This window comes from Cebus imitator, unplaced genomic scaffold, assembly GCF_001604975.1.
Source record: "Cebus imitator isolate Cc_AM_T3 unplaced genomic scaffold, Cebus_imitator-1.0 Scaffold555, whole genome shotgun sequence".
NCBI lineage: Eukaryota > Metazoa > Chordata > Mammalia > Primates > Cebidae > Cebus > Cebus imitator.
The window spans coordinates 642,690-655,213 of record NW_016107870.1 but is presented as its reverse complement, the minus strand read 5'-3'; the positions used below and the strand labels follow the sequence as shown (position 1 = coordinate 655,213).

Sequence of the window (12,524 nt, the reverse complement as noted above, 5' to 3'; positions counted from 1 at the left end):
CTGTGAGGACAAGGGCAGGGCTGAGCCCACTGTGGAGAAAGTACGTGTCACAGGGCAGGCTGGGAGGCAACTTTGCCAACTCCCTGTTCCTCTGTGCACCCTCAAATCCCTCCACCAACCCCCAGCCATGAAAACACCATCCTGGGCACTGCCAGCAGTTTTATTAGAGAGCCCTGTCCCAAATAAAAATGGACACATGCCCACAGGAGCCTCCTTCCTGTCAGGGGCTCAGCTGGGACGCCTCTTGAGTACCACTCACAGGCTAGGAGCCAGGGAAAGTTCTGGGAAACACTTTCCCAGAAACCCACCCCAGACTCTAAGGTAGCTCAGGGCTTCTCAGAGGCAAGTCCAGATCTTGCTCCACTGCAGTGACCAACCATGGGCCCCACCTGCCGGGCACCTGCAACAGGCCAGGCAGGCACAGGTGGGCCTGTTCTGTTGGGTGGGTTCTTGGCCCACTGGAGCTGGACAAGCAGGTGATCAAGCCACATCGGGCGTGCTGACGGCCTCCATGGGCACTCACTGGGGCTCCGGCCAGAAGACCTGCATGATGCTCTGCCTCCTGCAGGCGTTGTGGCAGGCTGGGCACGTTCTAGAGGCCTGTGGAGACAAGCAGCCTACTGGACATGCCTGCCAGGCACCACCCCCGGGCCAAGGGCCTGCCCTCTCCCCCTCAGCCCGCCACCTGAGGCCACGCCCGGCAGGGACTGCAGCAGCCAGGCACCAACCTGAAGGTGCCGTTGCCAACAGGCCTGGCAGCGCTGGAAGTCACAGGCAGGGCACCGGAAGGGCACCACGTCCTCCGCCCTGCAGCCCCGACACACACAGCCCGCTGAGAGGGGCCCTCCTCCCGGAGCTCCCGCGGCCTGCTGCCCAGCGAGGCCTCTCCCATGAGGCTCACCCCACTCAGATGCTGCAGGCCCGTGGGGAGGTCTGGAGGACTGGCTGGGCCCTGCCGCTGAACCGTCCGCCTCCACAGCCCCCGCCGGCCTCTGTCTAAGGAAGGACGAGATCTTGCTCTGCGTCTTCCCGGCCTTCTCTGGCCATGAGGGGCCTGGAGGCAAATAAGTCAGTCTGAGGGGTGCCTGGGGCTTTGCTGCTCACTCCCAAGGTGGCATGGGGTTGGGGCGCCGTCAGGAGCAGACAGGCAGGCACCCCACCTGGTCGGCGAGTCCGGTGAGCGAGCACAGGAGGCATGCCACGGCTCTCCTCCTGGGGTCCCGGCAGCTCTGTATCCCTGTGGGGCCAGCCAGTCAGGTCTGTGCACGTCTGCAAGAAGTGCTGCTTGTGGTGTGGACGCACGAACATGCTGAACCCTGCAGGGGACTTCGCTCAGACCCTGCACGGCCCCACCCTGCCCACCACTTTCTGCGCCACCCGCTGCACCCTGGGGCCACTTGCTCTGCAGCAGGGGGAAGTCCTCAGGCCTCTCGGTGGTCAGGGCAGCCAGCACGGCCAGCACCTTGTCCAGGTCGTCATCCTGCTTGTAGGCTCTCAGCGCTGCCAGGAGCTGGCTACAGCCTGCAGACCCCAGGGCCTGGCGGGCATCTGCCAGGTAGGCACTCACGGCGCGCTGGCCCTGCTTCCCTGCTCTGCGTGCTCCAGACCCCCACTGTGGGTGGCTGTCAGGGTCCCCTGGTGTGGGAGTAGCACGGCTCAGTGGCACTGGGGCGAAGGGCTGAGAGTCCCACCACCCTGCCTGCCCTTCCTCTCAGGAATTCCTGGATTGCTGCTCAGGATGGCCTTGGGGTGTGGAACCGGGAGCAGCCCCCACCAGGTGATAGCTCACCACAGCGGGGGCACCACCGGTAGCTGCAGCTCAAAGGCTCTGAGGCCACATCAGGCGCGAGCCTCGCCGAGAACCGAGGGCCCCACAAACTCGTAGGCTGCACGTGGCTCAGGAGCCAGCTACCTTTGGGGGGTGGCGTGGGGGTCAGGTGGGGCCCGCCCTGGTTCAGGTGCTCTCTGGGGTCCAGCTGCTGGGCCGCAGCCTTGGACAGGGTCAGCTTGGGATCCGGTGCCATCCTTCCTGATGAAGAGACACAGAGCCACATCTGGAAAGTTCCCCGGGGTAGGGGGCAGGGCTGGCTGAAGGGGCCTCACCCTCTTCAGACCAGGGAGGGGAAACCCAGACAGGCACACACGCAGGTGGCAGGGGCAGTGGAGGAGCCACCATTCCTGCTGGACTGGGGCTGGAACAGTGGCGGGCAGAACAAAGCCCCGCTCAGGAGCTTAGAGCCTTGGGGTGGGTAAGGTGTGAGGACACTCCAGTGAGCACCCAGTCCAGAAGGGGTCTGGGGTCTTCCCAAAAAGCTAGGCTCCCTGCTGGGGTGAACCCTGCACTAGGGGAACTCTGTGGGGCTGTTCCTTAAGCATGAACACAGATGCTCCTGCCCCTGGAGGCTTGGACTCCACCCCAGGCAGAGGCAGGAGTAGGGAGGATAGGGTCTGGGGTTCTAGCACCCTGGCATGTGCAGCTGACCCCCCAGGGCCATGCCTGGGGGACAGGGGGCTATAAGAGGGACAAGGCCATGTGAGCGTTGGACAGTGCAGTGCATGGGGGGTCAGGGGCTATGGGAGGGACAGGGCCATGCATGGGGGGGCAGAGGAAGTGCAAGGAGTTGCACAGGGTCTCCCCAATAAGTGATGCTGCTGCTGCTGGAGGTGGCCCCCATCACTCTCATACGGAAACAGAGGCACCCCAGGACCGCAGTACCACCCTGCCTTCCTCATAGGAGTCTGAGGTTCCCATGGGGGCCCCACTTACCAGTGGGGTCCAGAGCTGGCTGTGCCTGCTGCCTTCGGGGAATGCTGTGCTCAGGCCGATAGCCACAGCTTCGTCCTGTTAGCTGGATGCAAACCTCCTCAAACTGCTGCTTGTGGTGGGGCCTCACAAACTGGTAGAAACCTGTGAAGGAAGTATCTGTCCCGTCAGCCCCCACCACGCACAGTGGCAGCATGGCCCTCAGGGTGGGTGGCCTCTGCAGGCCAGGGCACCTTGGAGCAGGCTGTGCTTCTTGGGGTCCTCAGCAAAGAGGGGGCGGAGACAGGCCACCAGGGCAGTGAAGTCATCGGAGCCCTTGTAGTCCTGCAGGGCCTGGGTGAAAGTGGCAAAGTTGGCCTGGCTCAGCTCCTGCTTCACAGCCACCATGAAGAGCTTGGCCCTGTCCACCTGTGGACCAGCCACGGGCTCCTCCTGTAGGACACAGGCCCAAGGCTCCGTCAGGGTCAGCCTCACCATCCCACCTGGGGCTGCAGAGCCTTCCCTGGAGCACTGAAGGTTCCCTGGAACAGTGATTGCAGGGGGTGGGGTTCGGGCTGCTGCCTCAGACACTGGCTGGCTGGGTGGGCATAGGGAGGTGCTGCGGGAAGAAGGCCTTGGTGCTGGGCGGGGCTGGGCCTGTCTCAGATCACACAGTCAGAGGCTGGTAGGGAACTGAGAGCAGCGAATGGGCAGAGATGGGCTCTCCCTCCAGCTGGGGGTCCTGCAGGGCCCATCTCCCTCCTCGCTCAAGACCCCTGCCCCCACAGCGGATGCAGCTGAGGCTCCCAGGACGGGAGCTCACAGGAAGGGGCTTCCCAATGTGCAGTGCCCATCTCTGCACACCCCAAGGCAGGGGCGGCCGAGGGACTCCCCACCCAGGCCCCTCAGCAGCCACCACTTCCTGATGGCACCACCCAGTTCTTCCCAGAAGCCAAGGGACAGGGACAAAGGCTGCCGCAGTTGGGGCTTTCCAGCAGGCAGGGGGCTTCCTGGCTCCGGCTGTAACTCAGTTCTTTCATCCCAGGCTGGGAATAGGCTGCGCCCTCACATGGGGCAGGTACTCGAACACACTTAAGGGAAACGCCAGAGCCAAGCCTGCCCAAAGGTGGGGCCTGATTCCAGCTGGGAAGAAACTGCACACTTGAGCCCCCAGCCTGCCAGCATCACAGCTGCCCTGAACATCAGCTCCTGGGGTGGCTTCCCTGGTCCCGTCAGGCCACATCCCAACTTGGCCGGGGGCACCGAGGAGACCAGGAAGCCAGCACAGGTGCAGGCACTGCTCACGCACCGGGTGGCTGACCAGCCGGATCTTCCTCCTCCCTGCTCGTGGCTCCTCTGCCAGCCTCTTCTCAGGTGGGAGGGACAGGGTGGAGTGCCTGTGGGCCTGAGGAGGACACGGCTGTGGTTCTAACCACACCCTTGGGGCCCCAAAGCACCTGAGACATGTACCTGGGCCCACAGGGAAGATGGCACCCTGGGGCCCCAAGTAGCCAAGCCAGAGGCCGGGGGAGGGCTCACAGAGCACCCTGGTGAGTGGAGGCCGGGGGAGGGCTCACGGAGCACCCTGGTGACAGTGCCAAAACCCAGTCCTTTCCAAGCCACGCCACCGACTCATGAGGCTGGCAGGTGGCGTCATGTAAGAGCAGGTCCAGAGAGGAGTCTGACCACAGTGGACGGGCTGGCAGGAAGAGGACATGGGTGCCTGGTGTCTGCACCTGGGGTTCACTCCAGGGACCTGAAGGGCAGGGACGGGCAGGAAGAGGGGAACGGCTCCCAGCAGGAAGCAGGAAGCAAGCTTCTGGTCGGCCTGAGAAATTATGGGTGTCTAGGGCAAAACGCCCCAAGGAAGAAGAAACCTGGGTCCCAGGCACAGCACATTCCTGGAGAGTGCAGCCTCAGGTGTGGCCAGTGGCAGGGACGCCCGACCTTGCGTGCACTGAGCCAAGTGATGTGCCCACCAGGCAGGGGATTTACAGGGGCATGTGGGGAGGCGTCTTGAGGCCAGATGGGCAGGGTGGGGTTGGCCTCAGGAGACAGAGGGTCTGTGTCCATCCCAAGGCTCTGGAACCATACCTGCTCCTCGCCGGGGCCCCCAGCCTGCTGCTCGCTGTGCTCCAGGGCAGCCAGCAGCCCTTTGGGCCTCTGCCCGGCAGGGACAGACTCCTGCTCATACTCCACACACAGGCTGCCCTCCGGGTCCTCAACAGTTGGCGACCCTGCAGAAGCACCCCAGTGCCCGCTGACACCCACAGGGGCCCCTGCCTGTGGGGAAGGCCCTACTGGGGGACAGTCCCAGTATTTGGGGGACCCTGCCTAGGAGGGTCCTGGGGGGCATCCTTGCCTGGGGCATTCTCTGCCTGTAGGGGAGGGTTCCAGCCCCTGGGGGCCCCACCCTGGGAGGGAGCAACAGCCTTTGCAGGTGGGAGGGACGGTGCATAAACCCGGGTGAGCCGCCTCAACCCGGGCGCCTGGCACCACCCGCCCGTACCGGAGGGCTTCTGCTTCAGGCTGGGGACATGCAGGTCCAGACTCTTAGCTTTCCTGGTGGAAAGGAGGGCGCCAGGCGACTTGGCCACCCTGACAGCATCTTCTTTCTCACTCAAGCTGGATGCTGCAGCCCGGGGGGCCGGTGCTGGCATCTGCAGAACCGTGGGGGTGGGTGGGCCTGTTTCTGGCCCCTCTGGGGACAAGACCCTCACCCCCTCCCTGGGCAGGAACTCACAGTTCGCTCAGCAACACGGAAGAACTGGACCACGTCTCGGATGACGTGGCCAAAGTTGTCGTACACCCTGACATGGGGGCGTACCCAGGAGGGCAGCTGGGCTCTGGCATCGGCAAAGGCGAACCTGGGGGGGGGGGCACAGCCCTGCCGCTTTGCCCACAGCCACTTCTGGGGCTCAGTTCACCAATGTGAAGACCCCCATCTGCCTGCAGGGGCCCCAGGCTGACCCAGAGTAGCCAGAGAGGCTCTGGGGGAGGTGGGGCCTCATAGGGGGAGGGAGAGTCCAGGGGCCCAGTTGGGGGAGGGAGCCTCCCTGGGCCTGCACCTGTGGTCACAGAGGAAGACAGCCCCGTAGTCCTGGCGGTGCCGGATCACTCGCCCGATGGCCTGGTTCACAGCCCTGGACGCCTGCTGCCGGTACCATTCCTGCCCAGAGAGAAACTGTGGGGCCAGGGGGCTGTCATGGCAGCTCGGTCACGGGGGGAGGGGCTCAGTCACCAGGCCGCCTTACCCCAGCCCCACCTTGCTGCAACTCACCTGGCCCCCAGCCCCACCCTGGCCCTTCATCTCATCCAGGAACTGCATCTTGAGGACAACCCGGGGATCCATGCGCGGGGGGTATGGGAGGCCCGTGATGATCACACCACGGCCATTCGTGTCTGAGAAGTCCAGCCCCTCGCTGGCCTAGGGGACAGGCCAGGGAGCTGCCTGGGGCTGGGCTGGCGCCTCTCCTCTGGCTGCCCACACCCAGCCCGGCCACCTTCCCCGAGGCACCATCCCAAACTAGGGGTAAGAGAAAGCCCCATCTGTGGGTCAGGACCCCACTTGGGGTCCACAGTTCCTTGTGGCCAGGAACCTCCTGCATCCTGCCTGCCCCCGGCCCTGAGCAGGACCTGCTCCCAGCGGGGCCGGCAGTGCTGCGCTGTTGTGGAACCCGAGGAGGGGACCAGGCAGCCCTCAGGGCACAGAGTCTGCTGGGGAGCCATGAGCACCCACCAGGGAACAGGCAACCACATCAGGGCGGAGGCCAGATGGCTCACCTTGCCCCGGCACACAGCCAGGAAGGCGGCGCCGGTGGACCCGGGAGCGGTGACCCTCTCGTAGTAAGCACTAATGGTCTAGAAGGAGAGTCGGTCAGACTGAGCCTGGAGCGCACCCCTGGCTCCTTCCTCCCCCATGAGGAAGACCCAGGTCTCATCCTCCAAAATGAAGGATCATCCTAGCCAGGAAGGTCAATCGGGGTCTGGAGGCTTCTTCCTGGCACGGATCCCGGGCTGACCCCGCACCTGCTTAGTGCTTCCCAGAAAACATGGGGAACCCCAGGGCTAGAGTGGCTGGCTGGGACTAGTCAGACAGGAGGGCCACCATCACCACACCCACCCAGTGCTGGGGTCTTTCTAAGAGGCAACACCCAGGGCCAGGAAGGAAACACAGGAGCCCTGAAGAGGCAGCCGGGAGCCAGCCAGGGCCAGGGTCAGGACTGGTGGTCAGCCTCAGGAAGGCCGTGAGGAGCAGGGGAGGCACGGGGGAATGGGCCCAGAGCCTCGGCCACGTGCCGACCTCAGAGAAGCTGACTTTGCTCCTGGGTTCCACAAACAGTGGCTTCAGTGCCTCTATCTTCCTGGCCAAGTCTCGGGCCTGGGAGAGGAAGAGGCAGGGACACAGTAGGCCTGGTTACCCCGCCATCTGATGAGGGCAGGCAGGGGCTGTGGCCACCACCTGCTCTGTGCTCCAGCCCTGCCCTCACCCACCCTGCCCAGGACACTGGGAGAGACGCACCCGCCAGAACTCCAGGCTTTTTTCCATGACGGGATAAGAAGGGAAGAAGACGAGGAGCCCGCAGGGGACCACGCGGGCGATGTTGCCTGCAAGTGACGTAGCCAGGGTCAAGGCAGGGGAGGGCGTCTGCGGGGTCCCTACCAGCTCCTGGGAGCAGGGGTCCAGGATTCGGGATGGGCACAGCTGGGGCACAGGGAACTCACCCAGAGCCTTCCCCAGGGAGGACAAGCACTCCTCAGAAAACCTGCAGAGCGGAGAGGCCACTGCTCAGGGCCTGGGGCTCAGCACCCCCACCTCCCACCCCAGCAGGGCCCAGGGACAGGCCCTTACCGCCTGTCAAACGCAGAGCTCAACTGGGCTCCGTCCGGGCCTCTGGGAACGACCCCTACCCAGATCTGGTGCTTGTCAATGATGTGTGGGTTCTCCAGGCAGACTGGGAAAGGGCTGAGCATGGCCAGTGGGAGCGGACAGTGGGGAAATGTACCAGCACCCCTTTAGCCCGTGAGGCCCGAGACCCCAGCACCCCCGCTCATGGGGACCCCCCAGCACCCCCACCCCACTGGCATCACCGGCGTCACCAGTGCTGAGGCCCCTGGCAGGGTGGCCGTACATCTGCATCTCCAGGGCAAAGGAGGACACCGGGGCCAGCGTGCCGCTGGTGAGGATGAGGGCACGGACGCCCTGGCGGACCAGCTCGCGCATGCTGTGGCCAGGACTGAAGCACCAGTAGCTCAGCACCTTCCCTGCGGGTGGCAGGCGGGGGGTGCAGGGTGTGAGGACGGGACTGGGGGCCTGACCGCCTGCCTCTCTGCCCATCACCCTCTCCACCCACTGCCAAGCAAGCGAGCCGCCCGAAGCCACCCAGGCCCAGTGTGCAGAAGTCAGAACAAAGAACACTGCCCTAAGTGTGAGCAAAGCCTGCCAGCTGGGGGCCCCTCTTGGGGGTCCTGGGAGTAGGAGGCGACCCCAGGCAGATACTGGGGACACCTCCAGAGAGGTCAGCCCACTCTAACACTAAACTTCTGCAGAAATGGTGACATGGGGCTCAGGGCAAGGAGCCCATCCTGCTAAGAGCACACGGGAAGGAAGCAGCCAGCGCCCGTATTCCAAGGAAGCACAGCGGAAGAGGGACGGCTTGGAAGCGGGAAAGTGTGCGCAGGCCTCCGAGATGCGTCAGCAGGGAACAACGTCACTGGTTCAGAGGAGTTCCCAGAAGTGGCTGACCGGCTGGCCGAGGTGGCCGTGGCCTGCGGAGGAGCCTGAGCCTGTGTGTGCACTGGAATTTGGGAATCCACACGGCACTAGCAGAATGACTGTGACTCTAAAGTCAAGAGTGGGCCGGCAGGGACAAAGCACCTTCCCTAACAAAGGCAACACGGCTTCCTGGGGCTGAATGTGCCCTGTGACGAGGAACCCCCTCCCTCCCCCCTCCACCTCCCCCCCAACTTGCCTCCCCACCTCTAGGAGCTCATTTCCTACAAACGCCCAACACAGGGAGTGGCTGCTTCTGAGAAGTCAATGGAACAAATTCCAGGCCCTGGGGATCTGCGCGCTGCCAGCTGCCTCAGGCACGGGCTGCCTCCCGTAACCCCAGCTGCGTGAGGGGCTGGTCTCCCTCACAGGATGGAGCCTTCCCGCTGGACAGGCCATCACTGAGCAGTGTCAAGCCACCGGCACTGATGCCCCCTCAGCCCTTCCCTTTCGGCTCCTCCAGGCAGACTCAAACCACTGCAACCACACTTGGGGCTGCCTGAGCCAGGGCCATGTTGTGCCACTGTGGTTTGGCAGATGGCAGCAGACACAGAACGTGCCAGAGAGGGATGAGCCAAGCCCAGGGACAAGGCCCCACTGGGGCACAAGGAAGGAGCAGTAGCTCCGCCACTGCAGCTGTGAAGCCCCCCACTGGACACCACACAGTGGGGGTGGGGCCAGACACACCCCAAGAATGGAGGGCTCTGGACACAGAGCTGAGGGGACACTCACAGATCCCATCCACATGGCATCCCCAGTAGCTCCGACTCCAAGAGCCACAGAGCGTGGGAAGCCTCGGGGCCTGTGCTTGCCATGGGCTTCGGGCAACGGGGTCGGCCAGGCAGCCTTCGGATGGGACCGAGGCTTGGTCGAGGGTCTCTCAGCAGCTCAGGGACCGGCCAGGTGCCAGGTAGAGGCCGGCGTGAGAGCTGGGCCTCACTGCGCAGGTCTGTGCTGACCGCCTGGGCATAAATGAGCATGTCCTGGCAGAGAGGCCTGGCTGGACTGTGGCTCTGCCGCCACCAACCACGTGACTTCGGGCAGGTCATGGCGCTATCAGGCCCTCTCCTAGGTCTGTCAGCTAACTCTAGTTTTCAGAGTGGCAGTGAGGCGAGGCTCTCAGGAGGCCTGGACACGGAGAAGGTGGCCAGGCCCAGGGGGGCAGTGAGGCGAGGCTCTCAGGAGGCCTGGACACGGAGAAGGTGGCCAGGCCCAGGGGGGCAGTGAGGAGAGGCTCTCAAGAGGCTTGGACATGGAGAAGGTGGCCAGGCCCAGAGGGGCAGGAGACCCCCGGCTGGCCGCGTGCCTCGCCATGGCATGGTGGTGCCGGATGCCACTCCTGGGCGGGTGGGGAGTGCGTGGACTCAGGTCCATACCTGGCTTTCTGGCTGCAGTGGTGCTCCAGGCGTCAGACCGCTGAGCTGCCCTCCGGTGACCGGCATCAGGATGGATGTGTACCTGGGGGGACAGGACCAGGTGTGTGGAGCCCTGCCCACGTCCTGGGGGCCGCCCCTTACTGTTCAGGTCCATGGGACCCCCACCTCCACCTGCCTCCTGGAGGGGGGTCCCCTACCTTATAGGACCGTAAGGCCCCCAGCCCCTCCAGGAAACCAGGGCCGCCCTCAGAGGGGTCCACACTGAACACGATCTGAAAGGAAGAGGAAGCGCAGCCCCGTCAGGAGCCTGAGCCCAGAGCCCAGAGCCCTGCACGGTGCACAAGCGTCCCCAGGGCACGGAGCCCTAGAGGCCACCCGACCTTCCACAGCACTAGCCCCACACATGGAAGGCCAGACAACACCCGGGGGTCATGGGTTTACCAACCCCTGCCACCATGTAGTGCCAGGCCAAGGGACAAGACCTGGCACCTGCCTGATGCCTCCTTGAGCAGTGTCCCAGTGAGCTCTGTGTTCCCCACACACAGTCCACCTCCACGCACTGGAAATGCAGCAGCCAGCAGGGCCTCTCCTTGCCAACGGGCCCTGCCCTCCTCTCTGTGTCCCTGAGGGCCCCAAATTAATCTAGAAATTCAACGTGGCCTAGTATGGTGGTGCACACCTGTAATGCCAGCATTCTGGGAAGCCGAGAGAAGCAAACTGCTTGAACCCAGCATTTCTGAGACCAGCCTGGGCAACATGGTGCAACCCCAGGGTCTCTACCAAAAAAAAAAAAAAAAAAAAAATAGAAAAAGTAGCCAGGCATGGCGGCATGTGCCCGTGGTTCCTGCTGCTCAGAAGGCTGCGCTGAGGCTGCGGTGAGCCGTGACGGTGCCACTGCACTCCAGCCTGGGCGACAGAGACCCCGACTGAAAAACAGTCAGCACATTCCAGTCACTGCACTCCAGCCTGGGCGACAGAGACCCCGACTGAAAAACAGTCAACACATTCCAGTCAAAATCACAGCCAGATTTTTAAAGGAAGTCAACACGCTGACTCCAAGAAGCATTGTGGAGAACATGTGAAGGCAGGCTGAAAGAGCAAGAGGCCAGGCGCGGTGGCTCACACCTGCAGCCCCAGCGCTCCGGGAGGCCGAGGCGGGTGGATCGCCTGAGGTCAGGAGTTTGAGAGCAGCCTTGCCAACATTTAGTGAAACTGTCTCTACTAAAAATAAACGAATAAATACAAACAAACAAAAACAAGAACAAATTGGTTCTGGCTGACACCAGGACTTCTGACAAAACACGGTCAACAAACACGAGAGGAAAACGGCAGTGCAGCAGGTGCTCCGTGGAGTCGGGAAAAGCCGAGCAGCTCGGTCGGCGCAGAACCACCAGCCTGGCGTGCTGGGAAAAATCAAGGTGGATCCTGCCTTTCACACCCCCACAGGTGCCGTCAGAAGGCATGGAAGCCCAGACACTGAGCTTGTCGCGCTGCAGTGCAGTTTGGAAAACACACAAGACGAGGTTTATCATCTTGGTTGAGAGGCACAAGCTCAGGACAAAAATCTGACACCAAGGAAATGTCCGTTCACCAAACCTGTCATGACAATGGAAAAAGTCCAGCAAGACCTGTGGTCAGGCGTGGGTCTCTCTGAACTCACAGGGAACCATGCACATCAATGGGAAATGGACGGGAGAAAGCACGTGACCACCATTCCCAGAAACGGAGCCGCAAACAGCCAGAACAGGAACGCAAAGCCCGTAACAGGCCAGCAGAGTGGCCACGTCAGCCAAGCCACTGCCGCTAGAACCCTGGAGACAGACACACAGCAGGGATGTGGCACGCGTGTGAGCAGACACCGCGTCTGGAACATAGACCTGGCAAGGCAGGGGGATTTGTGCACACGTGTGGTGCATGTTTTTTTTTTCACTGTTTCCCAAAGAACAGTGCATGTACTATGCATACAAGTGCGTGGGCCTGGGTATGCACAGGAGAGAGAAACCTCCTCCCATTCCTTCCCTCCTTCCCAGCTATTTTCACTGGCAAGACAGTGAAACACAGGGCTTTGCCTCTTACCCAAGCACTGGCCTACAGGGAGGGATGAAAATAACAGAACGAATTCACCGTGACACTGGTGGCTGCCGTGAGCAGGGGCTGAGGCTGCCTCAGGAAACAGCTCACTTCGAAAATCCCGGTGCTGGGGAGGCACAGAAGCTCTTGCCTATAATCCCAGCACTTTGGGAGGCCAAGGTGGGCAGGAGTTTGAGACTAGCCTGGGCAACATGGAAAGAGCCCATCTCTACAAAAAACATTTTTTTAATTAGCTAAGCGTGGTGGTGCATGCCTGTGTTCCCAGCTACTCAGCCAGCTGACACAAGAGAATGGCTTGAACCCAGGAGCTCGAGGCTGCAGTGAGCTGTGATCAAACCCCTGCACTCTAGCTGGGGTGACAGACCGAGACCCTATCTTTAAAAAATAACAAAAATCCTCCTGTGCCTCCGCCCCAGGGAAGCCTCAGGCACAGAGGAATGGGGGACCCAGCAGTCTCAAAGGGGCTGGCCTAGTGGCAGCTGACCCCAACACAGACCACCCCTGCCCAGAGTTCGCCCCCAGCTAAGTTATGACTCCCCAG

General features: G+C 62.7%; 1 protein-coding gene across 8 annotated transcripts in view; it reads right to left on the bottom strand.

The window, feature by feature from the left end:
• LOC108293979 (regulator of telomere elongation helicase 1) overlaps positions 1-12,524 on the bottom strand; it is a 38,820-nt gene that overhangs the window by 1,974 nt on the left and 24,322 nt on the right. For 5 of the 8 annotated variants that reach the window (XR_005197870.1, XM_017515666.2, XM_037733923.1 and 2 more), the window contains 22 exons: positions 10,090-10,164; positions 9,893-9,974; positions 7,876-8,008; positions 7,596-7,709; positions 7,469-7,509; positions 7,266-7,351; positions 7,047-7,124; positions 6,527-6,604; positions 6,024-6,170; positions 5,812-5,927; positions 5,487-5,610; positions 5,253-5,403; positions 4,838-4,980; positions 4,053-4,148; positions 2,998-3,196; positions 2,768-2,908; positions 1,913-2,029; positions 1,402-1,635; positions 1,161-1,316; positions 902-1,054; positions 729-807; positions 524-600 (listed from right to left, as the gene is read on the bottom strand). Coding sequence is in view for 7 of the 8 variants with exons in the window: in XM_017515666.2 (XP_017371155.2) it covers positions 524-600; positions 729-807; positions 902-1,054; positions 1,161-1,316; positions 1,402-1,635; positions 1,913-2,029; positions 2,768-2,908; positions 2,998-3,196; positions 4,053-4,148; positions 4,838-4,980; positions 5,253-5,403; positions 5,487-5,610; positions 5,812-5,927; positions 6,024-6,170; positions 6,527-6,604; positions 7,047-7,124; positions 7,266-7,351; positions 7,469-7,509; positions 7,596-7,709; positions 7,876-8,008; positions 9,893-9,974; positions 10,090-10,164 (2,620 nt within the window). In the remaining variant the exon portion in view is untranslated. Of the gene's footprint in view, positions 1-145; positions 601-728; positions 1,055-1,160; positions 1,317-1,401; positions 1,636-1,912; positions 2,030-2,767; positions 2,909-2,997; positions 3,197-4,052; positions 4,149-4,837; positions 4,981-5,252; positions 5,404-5,486; positions 5,611-5,811; positions 5,928-6,023; positions 6,171-6,526; positions 6,605-7,046; positions 7,125-7,265; positions 7,352-7,468; positions 7,510-7,595; positions 7,710-7,875; positions 8,009-9,892; positions 9,975-10,089; positions 10,165-12,524 lie in introns of those variants that run through there. The other 3 variants (XM_037733924.1, XM_037733925.1, XM_037733926.1) reach the window with 3 other exon arrangements.